This window comes from Abramis brama (assembly GCF_963993115.1).
Source record: "Abramis brama genome assembly, chromosome: 5".
Lineage (NCBI taxonomy): Eukaryota > Metazoa > Chordata > Actinopteri > Cypriniformes > Leuciscidae > Abramis > Abramis brama.
The window spans coordinates 34402361-34419980 of record NC_139967.1 but is presented as its reverse complement, the minus strand read 5'-3'; the positions used below and the strand labels follow the sequence as shown (position 1 = coordinate 34419980).

The 17620-nt window shown below is 38.4% G+C and overlaps 1 protein-coding gene and 1 long non-coding RNA gene across 3 annotated transcripts; one reads left to right on the top strand and one right to left on the bottom strand.

Moving 5' to 3' along the window:
* Nucleotides 1-191: 191 nt before the first annotated feature.
* LOC311083681 (uncharacterized protein) lies at nt 192-17355 on the bottom strand (the record flags this gene model as incomplete). Of its 2 annotated transcripts, XM_084115417.1 has the most annotated exons (18): nt 192-2106; nt 3831-4029; nt 4592-4661; nt 4786-4946; nt 5081-5603; nt 6932-7052; nt 7279-7334; nt 7450-7563; nt 7641-7832; nt 8768-8886; nt 8970-9123; nt 10088-10182; nt 10797-10986; nt 11071-11224; nt 11737-11888; nt 12034-12297; nt 17063-17168; nt 17335-17355. In XM_084115417.1, the coding sequence occupies 17 exons, from the start codon at nt 17160-17162 to the stop codon at nt 1681-1683; spliced, it is 3090 nt and encodes a 1029-aa protein (XP_083971543.1). In that variant the 3' UTR covers nt 192-1680. The 2 variants fall into 2 exon arrangements, with proteins under 2 accessions (XP_083971543.1, XP_083971544.1); XM_084115418.1 differs by lacking the exons at nt 7641-7832; nt 17335-17355 and having other exon boundaries at nt 17063-17162.
* Nucleotides 9724-17321, top strand: LOC311083684. The gene is made up of 4 exons (XR_014606341.1): nt 9724-10935; nt 11796-11961; nt 12099-12282; nt 17052-17321. It is a non-coding gene; the product is annotated as an uncharacterized lncRNA (long non-coding RNA).
* Nucleotides 17356-17620: the final 265 nt, after the last annotated feature.

Here is a 17620-nt window from a genome sequence, read left to right as displayed (position 1 = left end):
CCACTAATCTTAATAAAAACAAATTGAGGCCATTAATACAGACAATAACATTTGCTCTATTCATTACACTATGATTCATTACAAACTGTTCTGAATAAAATTATATAGTTGGTATACAATAATAATTGTGTGTCTCAGTTTCCTATAATATGACTTCAAGAAAGTCAACAAGAGACATAGTTGTATTATTTGGTAAATTTTACTTCTATATAAAAGAAAGTTACAACAGTTGGTTACCCATGAAGTACAATATTCCAATATTTTAAGATTAATGTTTAAGAATACAGGTCACAGCAATAACTAATGTTAAGGGTAGTTTAACCTTTGGCACGAGTAGAAATAACAGTCAAGTTGTTGAACAAATAAACCATTTTACAACTTTTAAGTTCCATGATCTCATTACTCTCCGTTAAAGTGGAGACCTTTTCCAACAATATTTTACACAATACCATGGTTAGGTTCGTAGAAGTGTTTGAAAAATTGCTGAATAGTATCTAATTTTCAGAAATACATTAACATATACATTTACATCCACATATACTTGCAGTATTATAAATTCCTTGGCATATGAAAAAAGTGTCTATGAACCTGAAGAATGATAAATGTTTACCTGCAATTATTCCTTGTGTCTGAATATGCATACTTCCCTTCTACAAAAATACAAATATATACAAAAAAAGCTGAATGTGAAGTATATTAATCATACAGACCACAAAAGATTTCATGGTTGTTATTTGTATGTCATCTGCAAATGTCAATATTTCATATATTAAAATATCTTTCATTAAAAATGAATGATGGTAAATATTATTGTAACTATATATTGTTATATATAAATGAAAATGATTAAATATTCTTTGTTAATTAATTTAACATAAAGTGAAAAACTCCTTGAATATTTAAACTAGAATTTATTATTACCTTATTATTAAACATTTTCTGCTCTGCAACAGTATCTCTTTGGAAGAAATGGTGGTTCATCTGATTGAAAAAAAAGGAAATAGTAATAATAAAGCTTTTTAAGCTAATTCACAAATATTGAGATGATCAATATAATTATAAATGTTTGCCAAAATAAATATTTGTAGTTATATCTCCCTGACCTAATGCCACTCTGTGATTTTGTAAGATACCATACCATATATAGTGATTTTTTAAAAATGGTTTAACATTTAACATATGTAATTTTACTGTAAAATACTGTGAACTTTATGGGTTTTGGATGTATGTATCGCCATATAATTTACAGATAATTCTTCTTATTTTTTATTATCAGTTATGTACCACAAGTAATGTTACCAACATACCATCCAGTGATACCGGAAACATTGTCACTGTATCTTTATGTTGAATTTCTTTTTCTTTTTTTTTACTGTAAATTTAACAGTATTTTTTCCAGTGCAGTACAGCAGATGTACAGTAGTATAAAAAGTAAAATCAGATTTAAATTTAGTACATAGTACTGTGAAAGAACGGAAATTCAGACGCAGCCATTCTAATGCATGGCTCCATATGAGCTCAGACTCCCTAGGTGGCCTTTCATTAAACCAACATTATAAGAAATGGCAATCATTAAAAAAAGAGGGAGAAAAAGCAACAGCACCATCTTTAAACTAACTGACAGTAGCCCTATGAAGTGAGCGATTAAAAAATATTCAATATTTGTTAAACACACTTTACTTATTTACTGTGGCTAGCAGAGGGTGCAGATCGTTCATGGTCCAGCCTGGTGTTCACCTGCTGGCCCGGGGCTCCAAAAGCAGGGCATGGAGGAATGCCGGCTGCTGAGGGGGCCGAAGGGTAGAAGTGCACATCCACAGCCACAGAGGTCATGCCCAGAGACACACAGTGGGACAGCATTAGGGGAGAGAAACCGTGGGAGATATTGATGCTGTGGCGCACAGGAGTTGAGGAGGGATCGGTGGTCTGGAGGGTCAGGGAAGACCGCAGACCCTCCTCCTGGGCAGGTGCTGGATTGGCTGGAGGAGGTGAGGGGGCATCCTGACATGGTTCAAACTCTCTGCTCCTCCAGTCCTCCATACACTGCAGCTGAATGTCAGAATGTGGTGAAGGAGACACCTTCCCCTCCTCAAATATAGTCTCCAGCTAATTCATAGTGGAAAAAAAGACACATTATTGTTAAAAAGAAAACAAGGAAGTGTTGCTTCTTCCTTTATATCTGTGATTTAATGCTAAGATTGACTGTACGTTCTTTATGTTTGGAGTCTCAGAGATTACAATGCTTTATGAATAGGAATAATATTAGCAAGTTCAAAATCAATCTATTCATTTAACAGAAAATTAATACATTTTGAAGAATGTTCATGCTGCTTTGTTCCATACAATGAAAGTGAATGGTGACCAGGGGCTGCTAAGCTCCATAAAAAGACAAGGGTGCCATAAAATTGGTCCATATGACACATGAGTTATATTCACAGTCTGTGTATAAATTATGATAATTATGACAAATTATGGTGGAGACGTACGTCATTGTTAACGAATGGGGATCGCTTGCGAGAGCCTATCTACTTCAAGTGAAACTAAACGAGCCAATGCACATTGGCATACGATAATTGCATCGCATCCTTGTTTTTCCGCTGAGGAGCCGGACTTGTGACTTGGCCGTCCAGCGGAAGCTCAGCAACTGTGGTGAGGGGACGTACGTCTCCATTCCCTTCCTCGGGGAACGAGGGTTACCATACGTAACCGAGACGTTCCCCTTCGTCAGCTTCACTATGACGTACGTCATTGCTGACGAATGGGGATATCTACCAAAACGCCATGGCTGCTGGCCCTTCCAGCGCTCCGCTTGCACCTCCTGGTGTGTTGGGCAGGAAGTAGGAGCTCTAAGCAGAGAAGGTTAGTCACTGCTGTTCACACAAGACCCACTCAGTGTGACTTACTGGATAACGCTGGGAAAGCGTGCCCTTGGGGAAGGGAACGCTGCGGAAGCCACATCCTACCCCGGAGGGAGGCACTGTGACGGTTACACATATTGACTAACCAAGCAGGGTACAACATATGGCAGTCTCTGGGGTGGTTCCAGACTAGTTATAGGGGGGAAAGAACACCAGCAGAGACGACAGAGCGGGCTCTGTGGGCCATCCTCTGCTTGAAGACAGCCTTTCCCTTATGCTTGCCTCCGTAACAGACGAAGAGCTGATCTGAGGTCCTGAAGCTTTGCGTTCTGTCCACGTATAACCGCCAAGAGCGAACAGGACAGAGAAAAGCTAGGGCTGGGTCATCCTCCTCTGAAGGCAGCGCTTGCAGGTTCACTACCTGGTCCCCGAAGGGAGTGGTAGGAACCTTGGGCACGTATCCGAGCCGGGGTCTCAGGACAACGTGAGAGTTGGCCGGCCCGAATTCTAGGCACAATTCGTCGACCGAAAATGCTTGCAGGTCCCCACCCTCTTAATGGAAGCCAGAGCAATCAGTATCACTGTCTTTAGTGACAGGATCTTTAACTCAGCTGACTCAAATGGCTCAAAGGGAGGTCTCTGCAGTACGCTGAGCACCAGAGACAGGTCCCAAGAGGGTATAGAGGAAGGGCGAGGCGGATTCAATCTCCTCGCTCCCCTCAGGAACCTGACGATCAGGTCATGCTTTCCCAATGACTTACCTTCAACTGCATTGTGATGTGCGGCAATAGTGGCAACATACACTTTGAGGGTGGAGGGAGACAGCCTTCGCTCCAACCTATCTTGCAGGAAAGAAAGCACGACTCTGATTGGACATCTTCGGGGTCTTCCCGGTGGGAAGAACAATGTTGTCACACATCAATTTACAGGTGGGAAAATGTCCTCACTGCCACATCCCTACTTTGTACTGACCTGGTCCTCCTCTCTAGGCTCCGGGTGAGTCTCCACAATAACTGGCAGGTCCTGGGTGGAATGGACACCCTCTTGCACATCATCTGATGGTGGCTCCATCATCATGGTGGATGGGCTGCTTTCTGTTGGGAGCGCTCTTGTCTCGGATATGTTGGGGCTTTGTTCAATAACAGCCACCAAATTATCATCCTCAAATGCTCTGAAATGTGTCATCATTAAAAATGTTACAAAAACTACTATTCAATTAAAGGGATAGTTCACACAAAAATGAAAATTCGTTCATTAATTACTCCGTAAGACATTTGTTCATCTTCTTAGCGCAATTTAAGATCTTATTTATCATGCAACAATGTCTGCTCTCGTGACAACACAACATGCATGCGTTGTGGTTCTCTCGTGAAAGCATATTGGAGACTAATGTTTTGAAAATAAAGTGGTAAATTCTGTTTTTTTTGCGCACAGCACTCACCTCGCTTCATAAAATTGAAGTAAAACCACTTAGATCACATGGATTACTTTTATTATGTCTTTACTAACTTTCTGGGGGTTGAAAGTGGTAGTTGCGTAGGCTGTCAATGAGGGAAAGAAAGCTCTCAGATCTCATTAAAAATATCTCCATTTGTGTTCTGAAGATGAATGAAAGTCTTACGGGTTTGGAACTACATGAGGATGAGTAAATGATGGCATTTTTAGGTCTAACCCTTTAATGCAATGTTGACAGGGACATTATACAATTATCAAATGCTCTCAACAAAACTAACTTGTTATCATATGTCCTTTCCATCGCAAGACGTTCCCCATGTCTGCAAGGCCCACCCATACACCTCAGAGCTATGAGAAAAAATATATTATATTACATTTTTTATGCGTTTGAAAATCTCATTTAGGAACTCATCACAGGTCTATGCAAGAATAATAGGTATCAAGGTTTATTTTTATTATATTAAAGTCTCACCTGCTCTCCCTGTGGGTAAAGCTGCAGGATCATTTGTCTGAACCAGAGAATAAAAGGCCATGGCAATGAAAATGAATGCCAAGGAAACACCTACTCCAACCACAATGGGAATGTCATGTTTCTCAATCACAGGCAACCAAGTCTGAGATTTCTCCTTTTCTCTGAAGAAAAGAGGGTCATATGTTACTTACAAAATCACAAATCAAACAAAGCGTGAAACAAAAACATCTCAGCATGCTTTTTCCAAAAAATTGATGATAAGCTGATTAATGAGGAAGCTCATTTGATAACCAACCTGTTATTATTGTCAGTGGTCCTCATGGGAGCCTGTGATGTGTTTTTCTTGAGTGATTCGACTAATTCTGTGTCATTTGTTACTGATGACTTCGTACCTCCAGACTGCTTAATGTTTTGACTCTTATTTTGATGCTGTTCCACAGGGGCTGAAGCAGTGAAGTTGTCCACATCCATTAAAGGTAAGCCTGGAGTCTGGGAAAAGCTCTGAATGTTTTTAATCTGAGAATATGAGTCTGCAGGCGATGGGCTGTTTGTGTTTGGATTCATTAATGGAGGTTTAGTGACCTGGTCCATTGGTTGGATATGTGGATGTGTATCCTGCATTAAAGTCTCTTTGAGTTTGGGAGATGGTGTAGGTTTGATGGGCACAGCAGTTGGATTTTGTGTTTGTATGGGTTCTTTAATGTTCTCATTACTTCCTATGCTAATGCCAGTTGGCTTCAGTGAAATAAATTCAGTAGTGTCTTGGGTAGATTCAAGATTCAAGTATGTTGGTGAGTCCTCCACAAAAGCATTTAACACTGCACCAAACACAAAGAATAAGAATGAGAAAAAAACAACCCAACACACCAAACAAACATACAAACAGAAAAAACTCCTCTATGCCAGGGATTCTCAACTCTGGCCCTCGAGATTAGTTCCAACCCTGTTTAGTTCCAACCCTGGTTTAGTTCCAACCCTGATCAAACTCACCAGCCTCTAGCCAGAGATGGTCTTATTATTGGGAGAAAAGAGGGTCTGTGGCTCTACCATTGTAAAAAGCGTAATGGCTAACTTAAATCACATGTGCCTAGATAACCAATCACATTACAGCCTTGACGTCATTGAATTTTGTTCAGAGTTGTGCGACAGTCAGTCACTCTTTGTTGAAACCATAGAAATGAATGAGAAGTGGCATAAACTGAATCCTACCTGTCACACAATTGTCTGTGATTTATCTTTTAAAACAGCATTTTTTTCTTCGGTGTAAATCAATCCAAAAATAATGTTTAAGAGCAAACTGTCGATACATTAAATAAGCCGTTTTCCCACAAAAGCAGTTTATACAGCGTAGTGAAGCCTCTCTTCCATTGACATCCATGAAAAAAAGGCCTCTGGTCGCCTTCCCTGCGTATCCTCCTTGTTTCCTCCATCCTCCATCCTATGACCCGGAAACCGATCGAGCTCAGCCATCTTGAAGAACAACTCAATTCTCTAATTGCACCATGATGAGGCGAGGATCGAGGAGTGAGGAGGCTTCCAGTGGAGTTATGAGCGAAGATGCACAGGTGTATCCTTTGCGGAAGTGTCTAGAAACGTGACACACGTATCAATTATCCTCCCCCTTCACATCTGTCACAATAATTTTAATTTATACTTTACCTTTGCAGTTTAAATAAACCACAAATCTCACATATTTCAACAGGGTAACTTGCTTTATTATTATTATTTATTATGAATTTCTTAAATGACCAAATTTCAACAACATAAGGGCAGATCCTTTGAGCGCTGCTGATGACGCTGTGAAGTGACGCTGGAGTGATCAAGTCTTCCAATGTAAAAAAAAGCTTTCATTCGATTTCTCTGTCCTCCTTTTCTTTTGCATCCTACAGGGGGTGGAGCTGAGACACGAGGAAAGGAAGCGAGGAAAGGAAGCGAAGATGCACAAATAAGAATTGAGAAGCACCCACACTGGTTTTGCAGGCTTGCCTTCGAGTGGTTTTGCTCTGTCTTTCTAGTACGACCTGATTTGACCTTGATTATTTTGTTCAGGTGTGTTTGATTAGGATTGGAGTTAAACTGTGCAAGAAAGTGGACCTTGGGGGCCAGAGTTGAGAATCCCTGCTCTAAGGTATGTTAATATCCTTACAAGATATCTTTGTATAAACTTCAGTTGTCCGCTGAAGGGATTCTTTTTTCTCTGTATTGTTCATAATCTTTGAACCATAGAGAAAGGAATTAGTAAATAGTTCTTGTTCACTCTCTGGAACCTGGAAGGTTAGAGAAACAAACAAATTCAGCCCCATAATTGTTACAAGATGCATTTGTTGCAAGGCATTATTCAATCTTTTAAATGCACTTAACCATTGAAAATGGTGGAGAATGTTGATGAAAATGCCAAAGTACTCACAAAACAATCACAGAGTCACAGTTACAGATGTTATGAGGCTAATGTCACAGATGGTACCAGAATGACTCTGCAACTGCATTACTCACAGTGGTTATAATCATTTTACTCAGTGCTTCTTTATCACGTGGGACATCAGAGTCAGCTTTAAGTTAGAGCATTAGAATGATTAGATCAAACTGAGATGCAAACAGGAAACCGATGTATTAGTTGTAGGCATGAGAACTACTAATAGTTTAGTTCTCATGCATTTTGCCCACCTGTTACAGTTATAATAGCACTTCTCACATCCTGACCGACTCTGTTTTCTGCAGTGCAGTGGTACTCTCCTGAATCAGACCGGTGAATGTTTGAGATGACTAATGTCCCATTATCTGTAAAATGAAATGTCACGTTTTAAAATCAAGTGAAAACCTGCATCATATTACAGTCTGTTCCGTATGTAACAAACCATCAGTGTGTATCTGTAGTGGGAGTGAGACTGGAGACTTTGGACCAGACAGTTGTGGTGAATTTCGTATCAAAGCGGTTCTAATCCAAGTGTATTTGACAGGAGAATCTCCCACAGCTTGACAAGGGAGACTAACAGGAGATCCCTCTGAGACAGTGAGTGATGCAACGAAGGAAACAATGACTGGTTTCACTGAAAAGAAATGCAAAGTCAGATAAGGGGTGAATTCCAATCGGAAGTGAGCCTCCCTATGCCCTACTCACTCCGAAGGGCAGAGCACTTGAAGAGGAGACTTTGGAGGGAGCAGGGCACTTGCGTGTCATGATGTAGCCGTTTGGAATGCACTTGGTGAAGGGAGCAATGAAAGACAACGTAATTTCCTGGAATGATACCGTGTCCATTAGCCCATTAGCTATTCTTACAAAGAGGAATTTATTATTGCTGTTAATATAATTGTTGCAAATAAATATACATTTTATAATGAAGTTTCTAAAACATGCTTTATATATGTGTGTGCTCTCAACTTGCCGTCAACAAAACTTGCCGTCTTTTGTGTGGACACTGTAAGCAGTCAACACTATCTAACCTACTTACTGTTAAACTCATTTATTACCTATGAAACCTATTTAAACTTCATAGGAAATGTATGACGTGTGTAAAATATCACAAAAAAAACAAAACAAATGATTCTGTTTATACATAAACTCGACCTCTCCCGCCATCTAGCTTTAAAATGAATAGCGAGGATTCGCCACCCTGGGTCACATGACCATAAACGATAAAATTGCTTTCATTGACCATTGAAGTGACCATCGCATACCCTTCATTAACGCACTTGTGGAAGAGCCCTTTATGAAGGGATTTAGGTGTTCACTTTTATTTGGAACGATCCCCTTCGTGAAGTGCCCTTTCAAGACAAATGTTTGGAATTTGGCCCAGTTGTCATTCTATTGAAGTAAAGACATCACAAACACCCTAACAAAAAAAGAACTAAGGTGGTACCATAATACAGTGACGTATTAGTTGATAATACCATGGTACAACATGATTACCTTAATAATAATGTGTTTTCAAGTACTATGGTACTTTTTTAGTATACTTGTACTTTTTTGGCAAAGAAGATTTACCAGCAACTCGAAGAGTCATGGTTTTCTCATCGTGACCCAGTGTATTGGAGGCTGCGCATGTGTAATGTCCTTCATCATGCTTTCTCGCTGATGAAATGTAGAGAGTTGTGTTTCTTAACCTGGGAACAAAATGAATTCACAAGCACCACCCGGTAAACAAGAACCACAATTATAGTTAATAAACTCTTCCTGCAAAACTTACCCCATGATAATTTTGCCTCCAGTTTGGACAGACTGGCCTAGCTTTGACCACTTGATTGAAGGAGCAGGGTGTCCTAACACTTGGCAGTGAATCGTCACTTCAGCTCCTACAGGAGACGTTATCACCGTTGGCCAGATAGTCACGGATGGAGGTTCTGAAATAAGGCCAGATTGACCACAGAAAAGAATATAATAATGAAACGAGCTTAGCAAACATAAAATAGAGATTTCAAAATTCACAAATTACTAGCCAAGGTTTTATGGGTTCGTGAAACACCGCTTTGGTTCATGATAGAACTACAGGTGTTTGAGGACATTATGTTAGAAATGTCCAGAAACACCTGGTTTCCTTGATTTATTCTATTGTTGAATTTCGTTTTATTATCTTATTTCTATTGTGTTTTTCTTTTCTGTGAATGCACACATGTATTTCTCTTCTGTAAAGCACTAAACACTGTTTTTAAAAGTTGCTATATAAATAAAGCTTACTAAATGCCAAATTAAATCAATAAATTTGATTAGGAATCATCATATACTTAAAAATTCATAAAAACGTATATATATATATTCTTTTTTTTACAACAAATCAATTTAAATTAATTTAAAAACATTTTATATTATATACAAAAATAGTAAAAAGTATCATATCACTATCATATTTATTTGGCAGCTGGAACAATGCTACATATATCACAAGAGGTTCTTCTTTAAGACACACTTGGAATCTGTGCCTGCAGAAACCTGCAGATTTATACATAATTTAAATGTCCATTATTTATAAAATGCACACTTAGCCTTAGCTAATACTTAGCTAATTTTGCTATTCTTTCAGGTATCAAGGGGAGTTTAGTACTCAGCTCCATTTACCAAATTTAAAAAGTATTATAAAAAAGTACTAAAAGTCTTACTAAAAGTACTGATTCTGTCTGGGCCTGATGGGTTTCAGACATAAAAGCACTTCCTGGTTTATATGTGCATTGAAATGTTTATGATTACATAGTTCAGACTATGTCCAGTCCATAACTGCGGGATAAAAATCATGAAAAGGTATGCTAAATAGAGGACAGGTGTGAACAGCTACCACCTGGAACGAAAGTAGACTCATCCGAAAGGAAGTACCTGCAGGTAAGAGGTAGGCTGGTTGGGATTTCACTTTCTCCTCCTCATTGCGAGCTTCACAGAAATACAGCCCCTCATCTTCTGACAAAACTCTCCTAGGAAGAAGGTTTTCACACCTTTAATGCCTTCTGTCATAAGTATTTAAATTCACCATGCAATCAAAATTGACCATTCTTATTTTTTATAGAATATTGCAGTATTTTTTATAGGCAAAATGATTTATCCATGCACATCATTATTGTTTTTAATTGATGTCGCCTCATAATTTTTAATTAAAATAATTTCCTCTTCCTCTTGCAGCAACATCTCTTCTCTGATGACGTGTTTATTGGCGTGAGGGCGGGGCAACCTGTCACTCACATGAGATCAACAATCTCTATCGACGATCAATGAGCAAACAACGATCAAACGGTCCAATCAATTCTCCATGGACAAAATGAAGTCCTGTCCTACGTTTTTTCTAGTTTGAGAAGCCATTTTACTCGGATATATATGACACAATAGGGAAGAAAAGACTAACTTCCATTTTCTTGCCAATTTTAACAATAAAGGGTATTTTATAGGCATATATTACTGATTTATTGATTAATTATCATATATTTCATTGAACTTTGTTTTATTAAAACTCTTTATTCTTGAAGAAATGTATATATTTTGTTGTTTTAATTTCACACTTATTGATTCATAATCTGCCGTAGAAATATCTCACTTGAAAATCAGCAGTTGTCCGTCCTTCTGCAGATCCCATCTAGATGAATTGGGTAATGGACGTCCATCCTTAAACCACTGCACTGTGGGAATGGGGAAGCCTTCAACAAAGCAGTGGAGTGCCGCTTCCTTTTCAACAGGTACAGTGACATTTTGTGGGCCCTCAATTATCTTTATGTCTACATTGAAACCTGTGCAATAAAAAAACAAAGACACCAAGTAATAAGAATGCCAGATTTGTATAATGCAAAATATATCAAAGTTGTATGTCTTACCATGCACTGTCAGAGTTGCTGCTTGACTCTCTTTGCTTATGTTCAGAAGAGGATTGTGGGTGATACAGATATATATTCCTTGGTCTGTTTTGGTGATGTTAGCCAAGTGCAAGGTGCCTGAAGTCTTCCTTTGACTCCCTCCTCCATACTGTCCCTAGTGGTAATATTTAGTATTTAGCAAAGAAATATTATTACACTTGTCATGGAGCCCTTTCCAGTTTCCCCTTTTGGCGACAAACCATCGGATCTGGCTGCATAAAAAACAATCTCTCTCCACGCATTTGTCGTGGTTGCACTTTCTTTGTGGAGTTTGTGTGCTAAATCATATAAATATTGAAGTTCTGCACAAGCTCTGAGAGATGGGCTTCAAAGTTATCAATTTGTGACTACTCAGCTGGCATGTGTGATTGTAAATAGAATAAAAGTCACGTCCAAATCACACCCACAAACAGTTTTAATCAAACAGCAATGCTCTTTGACTTTCAAAGTTGGTCAAGGTGAGATCTTAACAGGAAATATATAGATGAGATACGCTTCTCATCTTTTAAAAGTAGTAAAACTAAACCCATCTTTAGTTGTAATTGATTGTTATTTTATTATAGCCATATTTGATTATATAACAGTCTGTGTAGGCTACTTACTAAACATGTTTAGTTCTGTAGCTACCTGAATCTGGTTTCCTTTGGTGAGAACTCTGCCATTTTTCAACCATGAAATCTGAGCAGGAGGAGAACTATCACCAGAGACACACTGAAGGAAAACATCTTGTCCCTCTTCAGTTCTCATGGACTGAGGGTGAAAGAACACATCTTCCAGGCCTACAAACAAACAAACAAACACAAATTACAATCTATGACCATTTGTGGTGGACACCTTAGATGCATCATGTGTGTAAGTCCTCAGTGTAACCATTAACATAATTTCAATAATTAATATAATTTTATACTAATGCAAGATACATACATGCTTTGCTGATCATGACAGAGGTCTGAATCTGTTTGTTCCCTCTCTTTGCACTGCACGAATAGTTTCCAAAGTCTTCTTCTTTTAAGCGTGGAAAGAAAAGGGAGCCATTGGCCATTTGATGAATCCTGCTATCCAGACTACCAGTGTCTCTCTCCCATTTCACTGGTGGAGGAGCCTTTAGGCCAGAGTCAAACACTGTGCAGTGCAGCATCAGAGAGCTATTTAAAATCCCAACGCCATCTTCTGGTAAGATTGAAAATACTAAGCAAAAGATAAAAGTGTGCAAGGAAATAAATTAATATAAAAAGATGATGTTAATATAAAGAGAGTATAATATAAATATTTTTTAGAGATCTAAAGTAAACGTAATATGTTCTAAAAGCACTGTAAAGCATGAAACGTGTGTTATTACCTTCAGAAGCCATTTCTACCTCCTCTGAAAAATGAGTGTTGCTGTTGTACCCTGATATAGTTGGTTCAGTCATAATAAATAATATGTTTGATTTGGGTAAAAACAATTAATTTAGATGCTAAATGTTTTCTGCCAGACAAAATAATAATAATAATAATAATAATAATATATATATATATATATATATATATATATATATATACAGTTGTAATCTACATTATCCAACCCCCATTGCAAAATGAGAACTCTTACCACTTACCACTAACTCTTACCACTAGAGAGAATTCTTAAAGGAGTAGAAAATGACCCCATGATTTACTCCCCCCTCAAGCCATCCTAGGTGTATATGACTTTCTTCTTTCAGATGAATACAATCAGAGTTATATTAATAAACACCCTGACGCTTCCGAGCTTTATAATTGGCAGTGAAATGCAACCATCAGTTTGAAGATCAAAAAAGTGCATCCATCCATCATAAAATAACTCCACATGGCTCTGGGGGTTAATAAAGGCCTTCTGAAGCAAAGGGATGAGTTTGTGTAAGAAAAAAATCATATTTAGAAATTAAAATAACTAGCTTCCGGCCAAACGAACATACGGATTTCGACTTAAGTCTAAAGTGCAACTTTATTCCTGGATCCCCTTAGACAGCATGCCAAATACGCTTTTTTTTTCTTTTTTTTTCTATTCGATCATTTGGAAGTGTAAACTTACGACTCAGTTAACAATTGCCTCAGTTAATCGGACGTTATTTATTTATTTATTCATTTATTTATTAAATATTTATTTTTGGCGTTTTATCGTAGATTAAAATCTATAAATCAAATGGATTGCTGAGGCAGATTGCCAACAACAGCCATTAGGATTGTTTGTGATTTTGACCTAAGGGTCCTCCTGACTACTCAGGTTTCACAGATTTAGGAGCTAGATTTAGCACTAAAATGCTTTGTGAAATACTCTTAGAGCAAAAATTTAGGAGTCCTAAAATTAGGACTGACACGCCCATTATTTTTAAGAGTTTCACCAAAATCTGCAAGTTAGGAGCTACTTTTAACCTTAAGATGTTTTGTGAAAACGGGTCCAGGTTTATTGGCAAAATTTAGTCTGTAAGTCAGCTGTTTGCAATAGAAAATTAAACAAAAGTAATTGAAATAGCTCAACACAACAAATGTTTCAAGTGGTTTCCCCAAATTCAACTGAAAATGCAACTTCTAATGACTCCTGCAGTCTCCAAATTATTCAAGCCTCTAAATAGAATCCCTCACAACAGAACAAATCTGCAAAACAGGTGTTGTCTCAAGTACGCCTGATGCAACTAATCAAGGGCCAGCAGCCATATCACTGTAACATGTAACTGTAACAGTGTCTTTAATGTAACAAGCACTGTCCTTCCGATGAGACGTTAAACCGAGGTCCTGACTCTCTGTGGTCATTAAAAATCCCATGGCACTTCTCGTAAAGAGTAGGGGTGTAACCGCGGTGTCCTGGCCAAATTCCATACATTGGCCCTTGCCAATCATGGCCTCCTAAAAATACCCATTATCTGAATTGGCTCGATCACTCTCTCTCTCCTCTCCAACTATAGCTGGTGTGTGGTGAGCGCACTGGCGCCGTTGTAGGCTGCCGTCGCATCATCCAAGGGCTTCATTAGTTGCACCAGGTTTGCTTGAGCTAGAACACATGAAATATCTGAACTGTCTAGGTTTGTTGGGTGTCACGTTTGACTGCATGTTAGAAATATTATCATCCTTCACAAACAAGGAACAGGATACATAAAGATAGCGAATGCACTAAATGTTCCTAGAGACACTGTTGAAAGCATTGTTTGCAAGTTCAAAGTTAAAGGAACAGTGGTTACTCTACCTGGACGGGGCAGAAAAAGGAAGCTATCAACGGCTGCATCCAGATTCCTGAGAAGGCAGGGTCAGAAAAACCCTCGAGTGACTGCAAAAGACCTGCAGCAAGACTTGGTGGCAACAGGCACTGAGGTTTCAGCTTGCACAGTAAGGCGCATATTAAACGCATGCCAGAACTCCAAGACGTACACCAATACTGACCCAAAAGCACAAGAAAAGTCAGCTCCAATATGCTCAAAATCATATAAATAAGTCATAGAAGTTTTGGGATTATGTTCTGTGTAGCAATGAAACAAAACTGGAACTTTTCGGCCCTATGGATCAACGGTATGTCTGGAGGAAGAAGAATGAAGCATATGCTGAAAAGAACACACTGTCTACAGTTAAGCATGGTGGAGCCCGGTGATGCTCTTTGCATCCTCTGGCACTGGAAACCTGCAGCATGTGGAAGGCATGATGGATTCATTGAAGTATCAGGAAATCGTAGGAGAAATCCTAGGTTATGCCGTCAGTGAGGAAGCTGAAGCTTGGGCGTCATTGGATCTTCCAGCAGGACAATGATCCCAAGCATACCTCAGATTTCAACCAGGCTTGGTTGCAGAAGAAGTCCTGGAAGACTCTACAGTGGCCATCAGTCACCTGACTTGAACCCCATATAAAATCTCTGGTGTGATTTGAAGAAGGAGGTTGCAGCACACAAACCCAAGAATATCACTGAACTAGAGGCATTGCTCATGAGGAATGGGCTAAGATTCCTCAGAAACACTGTCAGAAGCTGGTGTCTGGTTATATATCTCGTTTGCAGAAGGTCATAACAGTAAAAGGGTGTTCTACTAAGTTAAGATGCTTGCCATGAAGGTGTTGAATAATTTTGAGACAGCAGAAGTCATTAAAAGTTGCATTTTCATTTAAATTTGGGGAAACCACTTGAAACATTTGTTGTGTTGAGCTATTTTAATTACTTTTGTTTGATTTGTTCATTGCAAACAGTTGAAAGTCTCTACATTTTGCAAATAAACCTAATTTGCAATGGGGGTTGAATATTTCCAATTACAACTGTATATATACTGAGGTTCCATTTGTGCCAAAAACGAGTCGAGTGCTTTGTGCTTAGTTTTTACTATACATTTTCCTTGTCTACAGTCATTGCCTACTTGTTCAGATAAATGTGTATATGTTGATATGTATGTTCTCTGTTTATGTTGTATTGTTCTGCTGTCTAAACTGTCATCTTTACTGTAATCTTGTTATCTTTATTGTTGTCTTGTTATGTTGTCCATACTGTTTAATCTGTTTTCTTTTCAACACGCAACCATTATAATCATCAGAGATGAACGCAAATACATTTGGAAATAGTTTAATGTTTGGCAACAATTCTTCTAAACCTAATTGATGGAGAGGGATACACACTCCATCGATTAGGGTTAGAAGAACTGTTGCCAAACATATAAAATGTTAGAAATATAATCACTGCAATAATGATCCAATCATAGACTCTTAAGCATTTGCCCATTTAAATCCAAACAGCGACTTTTTTAAAAGTTTTTTTGGTCGGGCAGTGTATATATAACAACTGCAAAGCGACCAATGTGTAAACAACATGATTAATGCATTAAATCCAGCATAAACTCCAGCACAACCTGCATATTTTTAAACTCTCAAGACAGGCGTCACTATACCTGAACCTCACAGCGATTGGCTGCCGACTGCGTTTTTTTGCCTGATATTTGCATAAAGTCGAACTGCCCAACTTTTTGACTCTCTCAACGTTTTCTTCTGTCCACTGTCAATCCCACAATGCACCACGCAAGCGTGAAGCTCAACTTCCATAGGAATGAATTGGAAATGCTTGCTCTGCTCCGCGCCAGCACACACCGCAAGGACAACAGAAGACGACGACAGTAAGGACAACAGAGAAAGACGACAGTAAGGACAACAGAGAAAGATGACAGTAAGGACAACAGAGAAAGATGACAGTAAGGGTGACTGTAAAGACGACAGAACTACAGAAAGAAGACAGAGAAAGACGACATAAACAGAGAACATACAAATCAACATACTAATTTATCTGAACTAAAAAAAATTATAAATTGGACCTAGACAACTGTAAACTGTAGACAAGGACAAATGTATAAACCACAAAGCAGTCAACTATTTTTTGCCACAAATGGAACCTCATAGTGTAAAACATTATAGTGCTTTCTTGAATTATGCATAAAATGCATTTGCACATATTTAGTGAAAATATTTTTTGCATTTTTCTAATTTAATAATTGTTTACAAAAAAAAAAACAGTAAAAAGAAAATTGTAAATATTCACACTCTGTTTATTTACAGGTTTAAATTAGATTATTAATCCATTTTAGGCTTGTGGACCCTACTTTATGTCTTAGTTAGAATAAAGTACTAAAAACACAATGTATGCATCATGTTATCTGTAGCATAAATCATTTTATATTGCATTAGTGTTTGCAGAGTAATACCCAGGTATTCTAGATATTCAGTGTATCTTTCACCACATTAAATCTCATTTCAAATGGGCGTCACTTTGAGGAAGCAGGGGTAGTTTGAAGTCCACCGTTGCTAGGCTACATGTGGAGCAAGCACAATGTTTTGGCAAGCCTTTTGTCAAATTATGCAAGCGTATAAAAGATTTGCATGGCACGCATGCATTTTTATGGGCCTGTTCAGCAGAATAAAATCCAATAAAATCACATAAGCTAACTTGCATCCAAAATACTACACAGGTTATACTCACCTAATTCAGACACAGCAGGATTAATCCTGACAGAAGAGGACAGAAGGAGGAGCATCTGAAGTGAACTCCATACAGGACGAGACATGCTAGCCCTCTTCATCTGTGCCTTTCAAACGAAGATAATGGTCCATAGCATCATTCCTCATCTGACCAAATGCATTCATGCACTGCAAGACAAACAAAGTTATCATACTAATGCAGGATTCAACACAACTGCATTTCATGATCATTATTGACTAGATTAACAGATTAAAATTTCAAAACATACATACTTGTGGTGTGCCTCATTTATTAGTGTGAATGTGTCTTCAAAGAACGAGTGCAAATCACTAAGTCTCACAGAGTACAGCAGCACCTCTCTCTCTCTCTCTCTCTCTCTCTCTCTCTCTCTCTCTCTCTGCATATTCCTATTTTGGTTGTGTTTCATTACCACTATTATCATCACAGCCAGCCTTTGTATACTACAGACCTCTTTACTCTCTTCAATAGACTGAGCACTTTACACCACACAGCAGCAAAACCCTCCATTTACTGATTGTAACATGAAAAGAGCAAAAG